We start from the raw sequence: 14,339 nt of genomic DNA, 5'->3' as shown, positions 1-14,339 counted from the left end.
AGAGCTGAGCGGCGAGGAATGTGGACGAGGCGGTGCAGCTCTCCTCGCGAGCTTGCAGGACGACGCATGGCGACAAGGAGAGCAAGGACCAGCTTGCACTGCACTTCGAGATGCTCATCTACTCGGCCCACCCTCCTCAGTCCTCCGGCGGCGGCGTCGGCAGCCTGTGCGCCGCCTCCCGCTCGGGCGGCTTCAGCGCGCCGTCCTCCTCGCCCGCTCGTGCCGGCGCGTCGTCCTCGAGCGGGAGCTCGACTGTCGACGTGTGTGGCGAGGAAGGAGGCGTGTCGATGGACGAGAGGGGGAAGCCAAGCTTGGGCGAGGCGGGAGGGGAGGCAAGGAGGGTGACAGGAGGAGGGATGGCCGCCGTCTCGAGCGTCGGCGCCGCCGGCAGGTCGTCCGGCTTGTCCCGCGACCCGTCCTCAGCCGCGACGACCACGATCGGCGCCGCCTCGACACCCTCGCCGCCCTTGCCCGCCTGCGCCGGCCCGCCCTTCTCGCGCGCGTCTCGCGCTCGCCCTCGCCGCACCGCCTCGGTCCACACGCCCGCCGTCCCACTCGCGCCCTTGACCTGCAGGTCCTCCCACACGTGCACCATCTTGTCCTCGACGGCGCGCCTCGTGCGCTTCTCGGCGTCGCTCGCGCTCGAGCCGGGCGCCGGGTGGTCCGGCACGAGCGGGCGCAGCTCGAGGCGCTGCAGGGCGGCGACCTCGCGCTCGGTCGTGGTCGAGAGGGCGGCGAGGCGCTGCAGGAGCGGGCGGAGGTGCTCGGCGTCCGCGAGCGCGGCGGCGAGGGCGGCTTCCTCGGTCGACGAGGATGCGGTCGAGGGCGAGGGGGGCGACAGGAGCGGCGCGAGCTGCGACATGGCCATCGAGACCGAGATGAAGAGTTGGCGGAGGAGGGCGACGTGCTCGTAGGGGAGGCGAGAGGGGAAGGCGAGGGAAAAGGTGGGCGAGGGCGTCGAGCGCAGGAGGAGGTGGAACTCGAGCGAGACGCAGAGGAGAAGCGACAGGTACCGCCACTGCGCACGAGACGACAGACGATGAGTGTGTGTTGCGGAACGAGGAGAGAGAGACCGAGAGACAGGAAGGCTCACAAAGTTGTACCGGCGCTCGCTCTTGCGGAAGAACGAAAAGACGGCGAGTGAGCCCGCCACCATGGCCCACCACACAGCCGAGTTGACGGCGCCTTTGATGAGAAACTCCCTCGGCGTGACGAGCTTGCCCCACTCTGTGACGCCCGGCCCGAACCGCTCGTAGGCCCACCGGCGCCCGTCGTGCTCGAGCACCTCGACGCCCTGGCGCAACAGGACGAAGAAGCTCTCGCCGTCCTTGCCGACCTTGTCCGGGTGGTACACGCGCGCGAGCCGGCGCCAGTGGCTCTTGACGGCGGGTGCGCCCTCGGCCTCGACGACGGCGCGCTCGATGCCGAGCAGCGCGTAGTAGTTCTGCTCAGCGCCGCGCTGCTGCGCGACGTAGACCGACAGGACCGAGTAGGCGAGGTAGGCGGCGACGAGGAGGACGCGAGCGCGGCGGTGGTGCGCCTGCGAGCGCTCTTGCGCGGCGGCGAGGTCGGCCGGGGCGGCCCGTGCGGGGACGGTCGGGCGAGACGAGGGCGACAGGCGGTAGAAGAGGGTGAGGAGCGTGTTGGCGAGGAACGAGGGGAGGATCGTCCAGGCGAGGACCGACGAGACGTTGGCCGAGAGGCCGGCGCCTGCCATGACGAGTCGAGGCGAGCCCTGTTTGCGCGGGCGAGAGACGGTCAGTGCTGCTCTGGACGCATGGCTCGGGTCGTGCGGGTGGCTCGTCGTCGCGGATCAGAAGCTGTTTGAGAGCAGCGACGCTCGTTCTCATGGCGCGCGCTCGCCTCGTCGGCGCCCCGGCTCGCGCTGCGCCCATCTCGGGCGGTCGACCTCGGATCCCCCTGCCGACCCTCGCTGTCCGCCGCGCCACCTCGGGCCCGCCCCGTCGTCTCGGAGACGCGAGCCCGCTGTAAAGGCTCGGCGGTGGGGAGGGACGCTGTGCCCGGCGAGGCGTGATTAGGGCCTCGAGCACGGCGGTCACCGCGCGCCGAGTGGGTCTCGTTCGGGCGGGTTTGGCGAGCCGCGGACTCGTCGACGAGCGACGAAGGGAAGGGAAGGATCGGGATGTCGGCGTCTGCCTTTACGCCGCGCCTCGTAGAAGGGGGGAGCGAGGCGCAGGTCTGAAAACGGCCGGCCCTCCGGATGCCGCTCCTGCGCCGTCGAACGGCGCCCCCTATGTCCCGCCCGACGTACCCACGACCGACGGCGTACGACGCAGAACCTTGCGGAGCGGCTGCACGACGGCGGACGAGAGCACGACAGCGCGAGACGAGGCGCGGTGACGGGCGCGAGGAGGGAAAGGAGGGCGTGGGGTGGATGTGCGTCGTGGAACGAGCGCTGCCCTGGTAGGGATCGACACCGCAAGAGGTGTCGGCCTGGGCAGTGCCATGAATGCACGACGCGAGTCTGGGGGAAGGGGGAGGGGGAAGGGAGGGTCGGGAGGAGGAAGAGGTGCCGGGCGCGAGAAGCAGCGACGCAGCTGAGGCGTGGGGGTTACCGAGTCGAGACGAGGTGTGCGTTCGATCCTTTTACTGTGGATCATGTCCTGCGAGGCTCGAGACGAGGGAGGACAGGCTGGCTCACCTCGAGGGGAGATGAAGGTGCGGCGGCTCGTGTCGGTGTCGGGCGGTGCCGGCTGGTGGACGCGAGTGTCGAAGAGGTAGTCCCAGTGCCAGGCGGCTAGCTGTCGAGCCTGCGGGCGATGTCGAGGTGGAGCCGGTGACACGAAGCCCTCGTCGAGCGAGACGACCAAGGTCGACCTCGTCTCACACCTCGGCTCACGGCTCGATTTACTCAGAGCCAGCTCAGTCGCGCTCTATAGGCCCACCAGGGCACACCGAGTACCACAGCCCAACCGCTGCCCCGCTCCACGACCTCTCGCGCCTCGAGCACCGCCACCACCTCGGCTCGTCGCCCGCCAGCTCGACCGCCATGCCGCCGTCCAACCTGCAGGCCCTTCTCGCCGGCGGCGCAGACGAGCAGGTCTCGGTCAACCAGCGCGCCCTCGTCGAAAAGATCCTCGCGCGGTGAGCCCTCCCCCTCCTCCTCTCTCCCCCACCCACCACCATGGTAGCTCTTGACGCCATCGGCGAGATCGGAAACGGTCTGCCCTGTCGATGTAAAGCTCCTCCTCCACGCATGCGGCTCACCTCTGCCTCGCAATGCAGGTACTCGGGCGAGCACACCGTCTTTCGAGAGCTCCTCCAGAACTCGGACGACGCCGGCGCATCCACCGTCGAGCTCCACTTTCGCACCACGACCGGCTCAACCTCGTCCGCCGACGCTCAGCCGCACTACTCGCCCGACGACCTGCCCAACCTCGCCCACACCAAGGTCGCGTCCATCATGGTCCGCAACGACGGCTTTGTCTTCCGCAAGGAGGATTGGGCCCGCCTCCAGGAGATCGCGTCCGGCAACCCAGACGAGGCGAAATTGGGCGCCTTCGGCACGTCGGGCTCTCTTCCTCCTCGCACCTGCGCTTCTCAGACTCTGACTCTCTTCCTCCTCACAGGCGTCGGCTTCTACTCGCTCTTCAGCATCTGCGACGAGCCCGTCGTGTCGTCCGGGTCGCGCGTCGTCGGCTTCTTCTGGAAAGGCGGCGGCGACCAGCTCTACGTCAAGAGCGCGACTGACGAGTCGGGCGCCACCAACCTGTCGGCCGACGGTCGACCCTGGACGACATTCCTCATGGACCTGCGCGAGCCGGCGCCCATGCCCGAGCCCAACGACTTTGCCCGGTTCCTCACGTCGTGCCTCGGCTTCACCCAGAACCTGCGCACCCTGTCGCTCTACTTCGACGGCCACCTCCTGTTCCGCGTCGACAAGACGCTCGCGCCGTCCCGGGCCCTCGACCTGCGGCACAACCTCGCCCAGAGCTCGCCCCTCAAGCTCCTGCGGCTGCAGCACGTCGACGAGGCGCCGTTCCAGCTGCGGGCGCAGGTCAGCGGGTGGATGCTGCGCTCGCTCGTCAAGCCCAAGAAGCCCCTCGTCACGGCCGCGAGCCTCACGAGCGCCGCCGCCACGAGCACGTCGTCGTTCGCGAGCAGGATGCTGTCGGCCTTCTCAAGCCGGTCGACCGCCTCCCACGCTCCCTCCCCTTCCTCGTCGACCCCGCCTCCACCTCTAGTCGCCGCCAAGCCCGCACGAGACCCGCTTGCGCACGTCCACGCGACCCTGTTCCTCCGCACCGTCGCCGCGTCACTCGTCGTCTCGCCCTCGCCGCACTTTGCCGCCGAGACGCTGCGCGCGACCAAGAAGGCCCTGCCCAAGACGACGCGGTACTCGCTCGTCTGGACGGGCAAGGCCGAGTTTGACGCGAGCCACGGCGGGTCGACGGGCCAGGGCACCGACGACGAGCTCGAGGCCGACGCGCGCCGCGTCTTCTCGGGCCTCCTTCCCGCCGACCTCGGCACGCAGGGGCGCGTCGCAATCGGGTTTGCGACGGTCCAGACGACGGGCTTCGCCGGCTCGGTCGGCGCGCGCTTCATCCCGACCGTCGAGCGCGAGTCGCTCGACTTCCAGGCCAAGTACGTCGCCGACTGGAACCGCGAGCTCCTGTGGGCCGGCGGGCTCCTCGCGCGCACCGTGTACGAGCACGAGATGGACGACATCGAGAGGGTCTGGCGGCGCGTCGGCGACAAGGGCGAGGTGGACGAGGCACGAGGAGGGAGCTCGAGGAACGTGCGCTGCACCTCGTCAAGTGCGTCTCTCGCCGTCTCTCCTCTCGTCCTCCTCTTGATACTCGACACTGACCCGGTCCTTACACAGGTTCTTTACCTTCACCAAGTCGACGCCGCAAGAGATCGTCGGTACCCTCGCCGAGTCGACCTTCTTCCAGTCGAACCCGAACACGTCCGTCACCCTCATCTCGAGCGTCGGCCCGACAGCGGCGCACAAGCTCCGCCTCCCGTCGCCGCAACTTGCCGGCTTCATCAAGGCCATCCCCGTCGTGCCCGCCCTCATCGCCGAGAACGCGCCCCGGTTCCTCGCCGTCCTGCGCGACCGCGACTTGATCCGCGACATCTCGCTCGAGGACATCTTTGCCGACCTCGGCGCACACCCGCTCACGGTCGGCGAGGCGACGGCGCTCTTCAAGTGGTGGACGACGCTCGCCTCGAACCGGTCGTACGATCCTCGCCTCGTTCAGCGCCTCAAGGACGCCGCCATGCTCTCGGTCCCGACCTCGCCTACCAGCAGCGACCCGACCGACGTCCGCATTCACCCTCTCGGCGCCTTCCGCACGTTCCTCGTCCCCAAGGTCGTCCCGGCCGACATGCCCGTCCCCGAGCACACGCTCCCGTTCGACCTGTCGCGCTCGGTCGCCAACGCCGACCTCGTGCGCATCTTTGGGTTCCAGGAGCTGAGCCTCCTCGAGTGGGTGCGGTTCCTCGTCGGCCCGACCATGCGCGGCAAGAGCGCCAAGAGCGAGACGGACGTGACGGCGTCGCCCGTGTTCGTCGAGTCGGTGCGTCTCCCTCTCGCTCTCCCCTTCTTTCGTGCTCAAGAAGCGACGAGTCTGACGTGTAACGTCGCCTGCAGGTCCTCGCCGTCCTCGCTAAAGGGTGGCAGCAGGTCCCGGCCGTCCAGCAGCGCGACCTCGTCCAGCTCGTCTCGACCATCCCGCTCATCCCGACCCGCCAGGGCCTCAAGCAGCCCGACCAGGCCTACATGCCCAACGTCTCGCTGTTCGAGGACCTCGCGACGACCGTGCTCCCGAGCGGCGCGCCGATCAAGGGCAACATGGACAAGCTCCTCCTCGCGCTCGGCGTCCGGCGGCACGTCGAGCTCCAGCTCGTCTTTACCCGCCTCCTCGGCGCCGGCGACTGGTCGCACGTTCAGCTCGTCAAGTACCTCGTCACGGTCCAGGAGACGCTCTCGCCGGCCGAGAAGGACCGCCTGCGCCAGACGAGGTGGCTCCCGCGCGAGGGCGAGGCCAAGGTCGAGCAGCCCGCCGGCGCAGACGGCGTCGTGCCCAAGCCCAAGACGGTCCGGTACCGCGCCGCCGACCTGTACGAGCCGGCCGAGGCGCTGCGAGAGCTCGGGCTCCCGCTCGTCGACTGGACCGACTCGCCGTCGAGGTGGCGACCAGGGTCTGACGAGGGTGCGTCTCACCCTCTCTCTCGGCCTCTCAGATTCACGCAGACACTAACGAGGCTCGTCGTGTCGCGCAGCGAAGCTCCTGTTCGACCTCGGCCTGCAGCGCATCCCGGTCGTCGAGAAGGTCCTCGAGATTGCCGCTCACTCGGCCGACGTCGCCAAGCAGGACAAGGCGCTGCGGTACTTCCTCGACGGCTGTCTCACGCACGGCTACGGCAAATCCTGTGCGTCTCGTCCCCTTCGACGATCCACAGCGTCGTCCCTGACCTCGTCCTTGCCCACCTTCCTCCTCGCCGCCGCAGACTCGCCCGCCAAGCACGACCTCGCCTTCGTCCCGGCGCGGCACAAGGGCAAGGAGGTGCGCGTCAAGCCGACCGAGGTGTTCGGCAACGTCGACGCCGCCCTGCTCGGGTTCGCCACGCTCGCCCCGGCCTACGCCGCCGAGGAGACGCGTTTCGGTATTCGTCGCGACCCGCCTGCAGGCCAGCTCGTCGCGGCGCTCATCAGCAACCCGCCGCAGACGCTCGCCGAGGCGAGCAAGGTGTTCGCGTACCTGTCGGGCCAGGTCTCTTCCTTCTCGACCGCCGAGCTCGACGCGCTACGGTGGGCCGCCATCGTCCCTGTTCGCAAGCCCGACCTCAAGATCGACGTCGTGCCGCCGCTCAACCTGTACTTCTCAACCTCGGACACGGTCCTGCCGCCGGGCCTCAAGGGCCTCTTCTCGACCGTGCCCGACTTTGGCCCCGCCGCCAAGCCGTTCCTCGTCGCGTGCGGCGTCAAGGAGAGCCCGTCGACCGCCGAGATCACGACCATGCTCATCTCGGACCCGTCGCGCTTCTACGACCTCGCCGGCTCGGCAGAGCGGTACCTCTCAGGTGCGCTCAGGCCCTCTCTTTTCTCCTTTCCGGCCTGAGGCCGACGCCTGACCCCTCTGCTCCCACAGTTCTTCGTCTCGTCGCCGTCAACTATGGGTCCCTGTCGTCGACTTTGCGCAGCCGCATGAAGCTGTCGGCCTTCTTCCTCGGCTCGAAGCGCATCTCGTCGAGCACGACCGCCGCACCTGCCCGTGCTCTGCTCGAGCAGCAGGAAGACGACGAGGACGACGAGGCCGGCGAGACGACGCTCGTGTACCAGCTCGCTCGAGCGAGTGAGCTCGCGATCAACGACGAGCCTGCAGGTGCGCTCAGCCTTCCTCCTCACCTGTCTCTCGCACGAGCGGCTCACTGACTCGCCCTTCCCCCGACAGCCTTCCAGGTCTTCCAGGGCGACATCCTCGCGTGCCCGCAGGAGGACGCGCTCGAGGCGCTCGCAGAGCAGCTCGGCGCCCGTCGGATCTCGCGCCTCATCACCGAGAACTACCACACGGCGGGCGAGGCCGACAGCGGGTCGAGGCGCGCGCAGGAGATGAGACGCAGTGCGTCTATCGGTCCTCTTTCTCAGGCATGAACCCGCAAACTGACCGCCCTCGCTCGCCCGCAGCGGTCGCCGAGCGCACTTTCCTCTTCCTGTCCGAGCGGCGGCAGCAATACGGCAAGGGCGAGCTCAAGCACGACCCGGACTGGATCCAGAAGCACCTCGTCGTCCTCGAGGTCCGCTCGATCGAACTCGTACGGTCGCTCAACAGCGCTCAAGGGCTCAAGCGGAGCACGGCCACGGCGTCGGCTTGCGCCAAGCTCGCGCAGAACGGCGACGCGCACCTGTACATCTCGCAGAGCATCGAGGTCGACTTCTTCGAGGTCGCCATGGGCCTGAACAAGCTGCTCCTCGTCAAGACTCGCCCGAACGACGCCCTTCTCCTCCTCACGATCCTTCAGACGACGTGCGCCGGCCTCTTTCTCTCCCTCCTCCTCTTGCGCCGGCACTGACTCTCGTCGCTCCCACAGGCTCAAGAACCTCAAGCGCCGAGGCTTCAACGTCGACCGCATCATGAACGCCCGCAAGGCCGAGCGCGAGGCGGCCGACCAGCGCATGCGCGAGGAGCGGCTCCAGGCGCAGCTCAAGGCCCAGTCAGCTCTTGTGCGTCTGCGCCTCTCTCTCCTCCTCACTCTCGAGACGATGCCTGACCGGACGTGGCCCTCCCGCAGTCCGGCGAGAAGCTTGATGCCGCCGTTCGCGACCTGTCGGCCATGTTCCCCGACGCCGACCCCGACTTCCTCCGCACCCTCCTCACGACCCAAGAGCCGCCGCACCTCGAAAACGCCGCCAACCAGCTTCTGTCGACGTCGCAGTACCCGAGACGGCGCCAGACGGCGCCACCACCACCGCCGTCGTCCTCGTCGTCGCCCCAGGCCGTCTCGGCGGCGGCGCAGCAGCAGCCGAGCGGCGGTTTCCTCTCCGGCCTGCGTCGACAGCTCAAGGGCGAGAGCTCACGGTCGGGTTCGCCGCTGCCGCCACCACCGAGCTTGACGCCGCCGGCGAGTTCGCCTCGACCCGGCGCCGTCTCGCAGCGCCCGCCCGGCATGTCGCCGCAGCCGCACCGACCCGAGGCCATGCCGACCTCGACCGACGCTATCCGCGCCAACCTGACGAGGGCGATTCAGGTGCGTCGCCGACGTTCCTCTTCCCGCTTTGACCCCTCGAGGCTCGAAACGCTCACCTCGACTCCTCCCCTCGCAGGCTTCTCGCCCCGAGTCGGCCTCGAACGTCTCGATGGCCGTCGAGAAGACCGAGGTCAAGGAGAGCGAGGCGTACTGCGACGCGACGGCGGCCGCCAACCTGTCGTTCGTCGCCGACGTTGGCGGCCTGCGCTTCTTCGCGAGCCGAGACGTGCCCGACCCGTGCGTCCCTCACTCTCTTCCCCTCTCTCGCCTCGTCCGGACCTCTCGCTTACACTGTGCTCGAGCAGGACCGGCTTTGTCGCCGAGCACCACGACGCGCTCTTGCGCATGGTCAACCGCGTCCTGCGACCCGTCGGCGAGGTCTTTGCGCTCGACCCTCGTGCCCTGCACGTCTTCTACGACCTCGAGGGCCCGTACGTCCCTCTCTGCATGCCTCCTCCTTCTCGCCTGCGACGAGACCTGACCCTCGTCGAGCCCTTCCCCTCCCTCGGCCCACAGCCTCATCGCCTTCAACCGCGGCGGCGCGATTTACCTCAACTACCGCTTCTACGCCGCGTGGCACGACAAGCTCGTCGTCGAGGGCAAGATGGCCGAGCCGCTCATCAGCACCTACCACTCGGTCGCGCACGAAATCGCCCACAAGTGCGTCGTCCCCCCTCGCTCCTTCTTTCCCCTCTTTCTTCTCTCTCTCTCTCCCTCTCGCCCCCTCGCCTCTCTCTCGACCGGTAACTGACCCTTTCGAGCACCTGCAGCCTCGTCAAGCCGCACGACGCCCAGTTCAACTTCTTCTTCTCGCAGTTCTGCGAGGAGTACTTTGTCCCGATGGCGCGGCTCCTCCAGCAGACGGAGCGAGCGCTCGAGACGTAGACACTCTGCAGTGCTAGACAAGCTTTCGTGTGTCCCTCGGCGAACGCGATGGCGATCGAGAGAAACGGCGAGCCGAGCGAGGAAGAACAGGAGGCCTGAGCGTCGAGCGAGCGCGAAAGTCGAAGGCGAGGACGGCTTGAGAAGCTCTACCTCTCGCCACTCGAGCGCTGTAGCACTCTCTCGCTGTGCTCGACAGTCTACTGTACACGAGATCTGCGTTGCGAAGCTATCTACAGGCGAGCCCTGGCCCTCGTCGACACCTGTCACCTCTTCTCGCTCTTGTCCTTTGCGCCGGCCCAGAACGAGACGTTGCCGCCCTCGTTGCGCACAATGTCAAACACCCTCTGGTCGTAGAAGATGTGGTCCTGCGTCTTGAACGCCTCGGGCTCCTTGCCGTCGCGGTCCGAGAAGTCGAACAGGCTCGGGAACGCGAGCCACAGGTTGCGGCCCTCGTCGGCGATCAAAGTGCCGCAGTTCTTGCAGCGCACCTTGCAGGGCAGGTGACGGCCGACCTTCTGTAGCGGGGGAAGAAAGAGGGAAGTCGAGGTCAGTTTGCGAATTTGGGAAGGTCGACCTCGCCTCGAGCCGCACAGAGAGAGAGAGAGAGAGAGAGAGAGAGAAGGGACGCACCTTGTCGTGCGTCTGGTAGAAGGCGACGTACTCGAGGACGTTCTTGGGGAACTTGATGCAGTCCTTCTTGTACAGGACGGCGCGCTGCGCGATGGCGCCGTGGACAACCTGACACGTCGTGCAGTGGCAGCAGATGGACGCGACCGGGTCGCCCTTGGCCTCGAACGTGACGGCCCCGCAGTGGCACGAGCCCTTGTAGCTGCGGGAGGACGAGGAGGAGGACGGGTCAGCGAATCAGCCCGAGAGAGAGGGCCGTGCGAGAGCGAGAGCGGGGGACGAACGTCGCCTCCCACGCGTCGTTGGCAATGTTCCACGGCTGGACGTCGTCGGGGAAGCCGTCGCCGGTAAAGTCCTTGTCGCCGTGCTCGTGTGCGCCGCCCATGTCGTTGCGCGGCTTCTTGGTGTGCGGTTCGAGGTCGGAAGGAGGTGGCGGCGAGTGGCCCTTCTTCTTGTTCGACGAGGACGAGTCGGGAGGCGCCAGTTTAGCGCGGAGCGGGAAGCTGCTTGAGGGTGAGGTGGTCGAGCGAGGCGAAAGAGCTGCGATGTGGGGGAACGAGGAGGAGGTGAGCTCGTCGTTCGTCGCTCGTCTCGTCGGAGGAACGTGTTGCGCACCTGTGCGGCCGTAGGGAGCGCTGGTTCGACGGCGAGAGAGGTGCAGAAGACGAGGGAGGAGCGTACAGCGGCTCGATCTCTCTCGCGCTCGCCTGGACGTCGCCTTCTCCGCACGCGACGTCGAGTGCGTCAGAGGCAGTCGCGCATCGAAACCCGGGCCGCGAGAGCGGGCGAGCAGCAGCGACCGCGTCCAAAGTGTCGGCTTCTCTCCTCCTGCAACGACGCACGGGCCCTCGTACGAGCAACTCGACTGAGGAGCGACCGCGGTGCGAGGCGGTCTGTGCGGCACTGCGGCCCGAAGGTGGGCCGGGCGAAAGCGCGAGAGCAAGTTCGGGGGCGAGTCGCAGCTGGTGCGGACGAGGTGCTACCAGAGCGCGTGCCAGCAGTGTGGTGAGCGCGTGAGCGAGCGGAGCGAAGTGGAAGGTCGAACCGGTTCGGGGGCGCGCGCCAGCTCCGGAAGCTGCCGGGTCTCCTGACTTCTCTCTCCTCGACCACCGCTCGCGCTTCTCGACAGCACCCGCCTGTGACTTTGCACCGCCAACTCCAGCACCGACTCGCTCGCAAGGTGAGCTTCTCCTTCCCCTCGTCGTCCGTCGTCGGCCTCGCGTTCCCCCCCACCGGCGTCGTCCCGGCTGGTCGCCGCTAGTCGAGCGTCGGCCTCGCCTGGCTCTGGCACAGGCGTGGGCGGGCAGTGCAGCGCGCAGGGCTCGCAGGGTGGTCCTCGAGCAGGCTGCAGCGGGCACAGGAGGACGACTCAAGAGCGAGGACGAACCGGGGCCCCCCTTTGCTCACGCGCATTCTTCCGACAGGCGCAGACCTCCCTCTCGTCGCCAGCCAGCACCGACCCGCCCGCCATGATGCGCACCGCCCTCCCCCGTACGGGCTTGCTCCCCTCGAGCAGCAGCCCCTCGTGCACCTGCGCCCGCCAGGCGTCGCACTACCCGGCCTCGCTCTCGACCGCCTCGGCTCCCCCTCCTCCTTCGCCAGCACCCGCACCCTCGACCTCCCTGTTTGCCCAGCCGTCCACTCCGACCCTCGCACACGCCCTCGACAACCCGGCGTGGTCCGACCCGGCCTACCTCAAGCGCTACCGCAACCCGTCCCGCCATGACGCCCGTCTCCCGCCCTCGCGCGGCCTCGACACGGCCGCCAAACCCGGCACCCGCTCGCACAGCGTCGCGAGCACCTCGACCGCCGACGCCAACGGCAACGGCGTCAAGGTGCAGCGCTCGCGCCGCAACCGCCTCGAGATGGAGGCCCTGTGGTCGGGCGGCGACTTCTCGCCGCCGATCCCGCTCGAAAATTACCGTGCCCAGACGACCCGTCCGCGCCACGCCCTCCTGTTCCCGGGCTCGGGCTCGCAGTACGTCGGCATGGGCGCGTTCCTGCGCGAGCAGAAGCCGGCGCAGGACGTGTGGGCCGAGGCCGACGAGGCGCTCGCCGGGTTCGAGGAGTGGAGGAAGGGCCTCAAGCTGCACGAGCACGACGGCGAGCTTGGTCAGCTCGGCCGCATGCTCGACGAGACCGAGGCGGCGAGGCGACGAGAGCCGCAGCTGCGAGAGGTCGTCTTCGAGGGTCCGCAGGTGCGTCCCTCCTTCTTCGCGGTCTCTCCTTCTGCCGCAACCCGAGACTTACTCTCCGCTCTACAGGACGAGCTCACTCGGTCGTCGAACGCGCAACCGGCCATCCTCGTCACGTCGACCGCCTTCCTCCGCACGCTCGAGGTGCGCTCGACCCTCTTCCCTCTCTCAAGGTGACCACGAGCGCCCAACCTGACGCACACTTTCTCCCCTCGCAGCGCCAGTACAACCTGCCCTTGAGCGCCACGTCGTCGCTCATCCTCGGCCACTCGTCGGGCGAGTACTCGGCCGCCGTCGCAACCGGCGCCATCTCGCTCACGGACGGCGTCCGCCTCACGCGCCTGCACGGCCTCCTCACGCACTACGCCTTGTCGCTCCCGTCGATCGGCCTCTCGCCCGACCTCGACGCGCCGCCGGCCCTGCGCGGCCAGATGTCGGCCCTCGTCCTCAACCCGGGCCACTCGCACGCCGAGTTGACCGAGGTCATCGCCAAGATCCGCGCCGAGCGCCCGAGCACGGCGACGGGCAGCGAGGGCACGGTCGAGGTCGCGAGCTTCAACTCGACGACCCAGGTCGTGCTCGCCGGGAGCCGCGACGGCATCTTGCGCGCGAGCGAGGTCCTCAAGGAGCTCGAGATTGCGAGTCGCGCCGCCGACCTCCCCGTCTCGTACGTCCCTCGCCTCTCTCTTTCTCTCTGTCTCTCGAAGCGTCATTCCTGACACGTCGTTCTCGTTGCCGTTCACAGCGCGCCGTTCCACTGCTCGTTCATGGCGCCCGCCGCCGCCGGCATGCACGCCGCCCTCACCTCGTCGTCGATCGCGCTCCACACGCCCTCGACGCCCCTCGTGTCGGGCCTCGACGGCTCGCTCATCACGACGCCGTCGTCGCTCGTGTCGGGCCTGGTCGCCCAGATCTCGCGCCCCGTGCGCTGGTCGACGTGCCTCTCTGCGCTCCCGACCCCGGCCCACTCGGTCCGCCGCCTCATCTTTCTCGGGCCGGGCCAGGCCCTCGCCAACCTCGCGAGGCGCGACGCCAAACTGCGTCGCGAGGCAGAGGTGGCCGCCGGCGCGCAGACGGGCGACGGCGCCGAGGGCGAGACCGAGGTCCTGAGCGTCGCGACCGAGAAGGACATGGAGCGCCTCAGGGAGACGTGGGAGGAGGAGGACGGCGCGTGAGAGGTCGTGCGCGCTCTCTCGTCGAGCGCGCGCTCGTCGACTTTGTATCTCCCTCTCTCTTTCTCTTTGTCTACCTTTTCCTCACGCTCTCCCCGACCAACACTATCTTCTCTCGCCGCACACATCTCTCTGTTGTACCGTAGCTTGTTCGCAACGAGTCCAAGGTTCCGCAGTACCTCTTGAGCGCGCCGCGCGAGAGCCAGAAAAGCGTCGCGAGCGAGAGGGCCAGAGCGGGCGAGGTCGGCTCGGCGGCGCAGAGAGGGCGAGGGTTGTCGAGAGGCGGCGAAGAACGAGGGCGAGAGAGAGGGTGTCGAGGGACGTGCGGGCGAGAGAGCATCAGCGAGGCGAGTGCGAGGGAGCGAGAGGAGCCTTCGCAAACGAGCGACGGCTCTCGGTCGGCGAGCGCGCTCTCGGCTCTCGTGCTGCAGACGAGGTGGAGCGAGGCACGGTGCGCGTTGCAGGCTGAGGGCTACAGAGGGGAGGGAGGGAGGTCGGCCGAGGGAGAGACGCGGTCGACGGCAAACGTGGACGAAGGGTTTGGCGAGGCTCGAGAGGGCGGTCGACGGGCTGTGGCGGCAAATGATGGTCGAGCAGGTCAACGGACCCTGTACAGTCGTCGTGTCGTCGCTGTTGAGCGTAGGCGGAGATGCGGGGGCGGACGAGAGAGGTCGAAGGGTCGAGAGGGCTGCGAGGGCGAGCTGCGGACGGCAACGAGGTGGGTGGCGTGGTCGTGGCAGCCGGG

At 68.4% G+C, this 14,339-nt stretch overlaps 4 protein-coding genes across 4 annotated transcripts; 2 read left to right on the top strand and 2 right to left on the bottom strand.

Annotated features, from left to right (window-relative positions):
- Positions 1 to 103: 103 nt before the first annotated feature.
- On the bottom strand, positions 104 to 2,733 carry RHOBADRAFT_51029 (uncharacterized protein; the record flags this gene model as incomplete). The annotated part of the gene is made up of 3 exons (XM_018415616.1): positions 104 to 1,018; positions 1,094 to 1,735; positions 2,663 to 2,733. Coding segments are annotated over 3 exons (1,539 nt in total), but the record flags the coding sequence as incomplete, so codon positions are not given.
- A 277-nt stretch (positions 2,734 to 3,010) lies between these two features.
- On the top strand, positions 3,011 to 9,637 carry RHOBADRAFT_49193 (uncharacterized protein; the record flags this gene model as incomplete). The annotated part of the gene is made up of 15 exons (XM_018415231.1): positions 3,011 to 3,105; positions 3,247 to 4,773; positions 4,847 to 5,543; positions 5,618 to 6,179; positions 6,250 to 6,399; positions 6,430 to 7,050; positions 7,119 to 7,352; positions 7,422 to 7,589; positions 7,655 to 7,994; positions 8,059 to 8,191; positions 8,260 to 8,715; positions 8,792 to 8,952; positions 9,021 to 9,146; positions 9,232 to 9,375; positions 9,486 to 9,637. 15 exons carry the CDS (start codon positions 3,011 to 3,013, stop codon positions 9,598 to 9,600), a joined length of 5,529 nt encoding a protein of 1,842 aa, XP_018274625.1. The 3' UTR covers positions 9,601 to 9,637.
- Positions 9,638 to 9,798: 161 nt separating this feature from the next.
- Positions 9,799 to 10,617, bottom strand: RHOBADRAFT_51027 (uncharacterized protein). The gene is made up of 3 exons (XM_018415615.1): positions 10,512 to 10,617; positions 10,231 to 10,429; positions 9,799 to 10,115 (listed from the first exon to the last, which is right to left on the bottom strand). The coding sequence occupies exons 1-3, from the start codon at positions 10,610 to 10,612 to the stop codon at positions 9,864 to 9,866; spliced, it is 552 nt and encodes a 183-aa protein (XP_018274624.1). The 5' UTR covers positions 10,613 to 10,617; the 3' UTR covers positions 9,799 to 9,863.
- Positions 10,618 to 11,696: 1,079 nt separating this feature from the next.
- RHOBADRAFT_51026 (uncharacterized protein) lies at positions 11,697 to 13,774 on the top strand (the record flags this gene model as incomplete). Its single annotated transcript, XM_018415614.1, has 4 exons — positions 11,697 to 12,425; positions 12,492 to 12,566; positions 12,641 to 13,089; positions 13,168 to 13,774. 4 exons carry the CDS (start codon positions 11,697 to 11,699, stop codon positions 13,595 to 13,597), a joined length of 1,683 nt encoding a protein of 560 aa, XP_018274623.1. The 3' UTR covers positions 13,598 to 13,774.
- Between the last annotated feature and the right edge of the window lie 565 nt (positions 13,775 to 14,339).

This window comes from Rhodotorula graminis (genome assembly GCF_001329695.1).
Source record: "Rhodotorula graminis WP1 unplaced genomic scaffold RHOBAscaffold_1, whole genome shotgun sequence".
Lineage (NCBI taxonomy): Eukaryota > Fungi > Basidiomycota > Microbotryomycetes > Sporidiobolales > Sporidiobolaceae > Rhodotorula > Rhodotorula graminis.
Note: the sequence above shows the minus strand (reverse complement) of the source record. Positions and strands in the feature narration are given on the sequence as shown.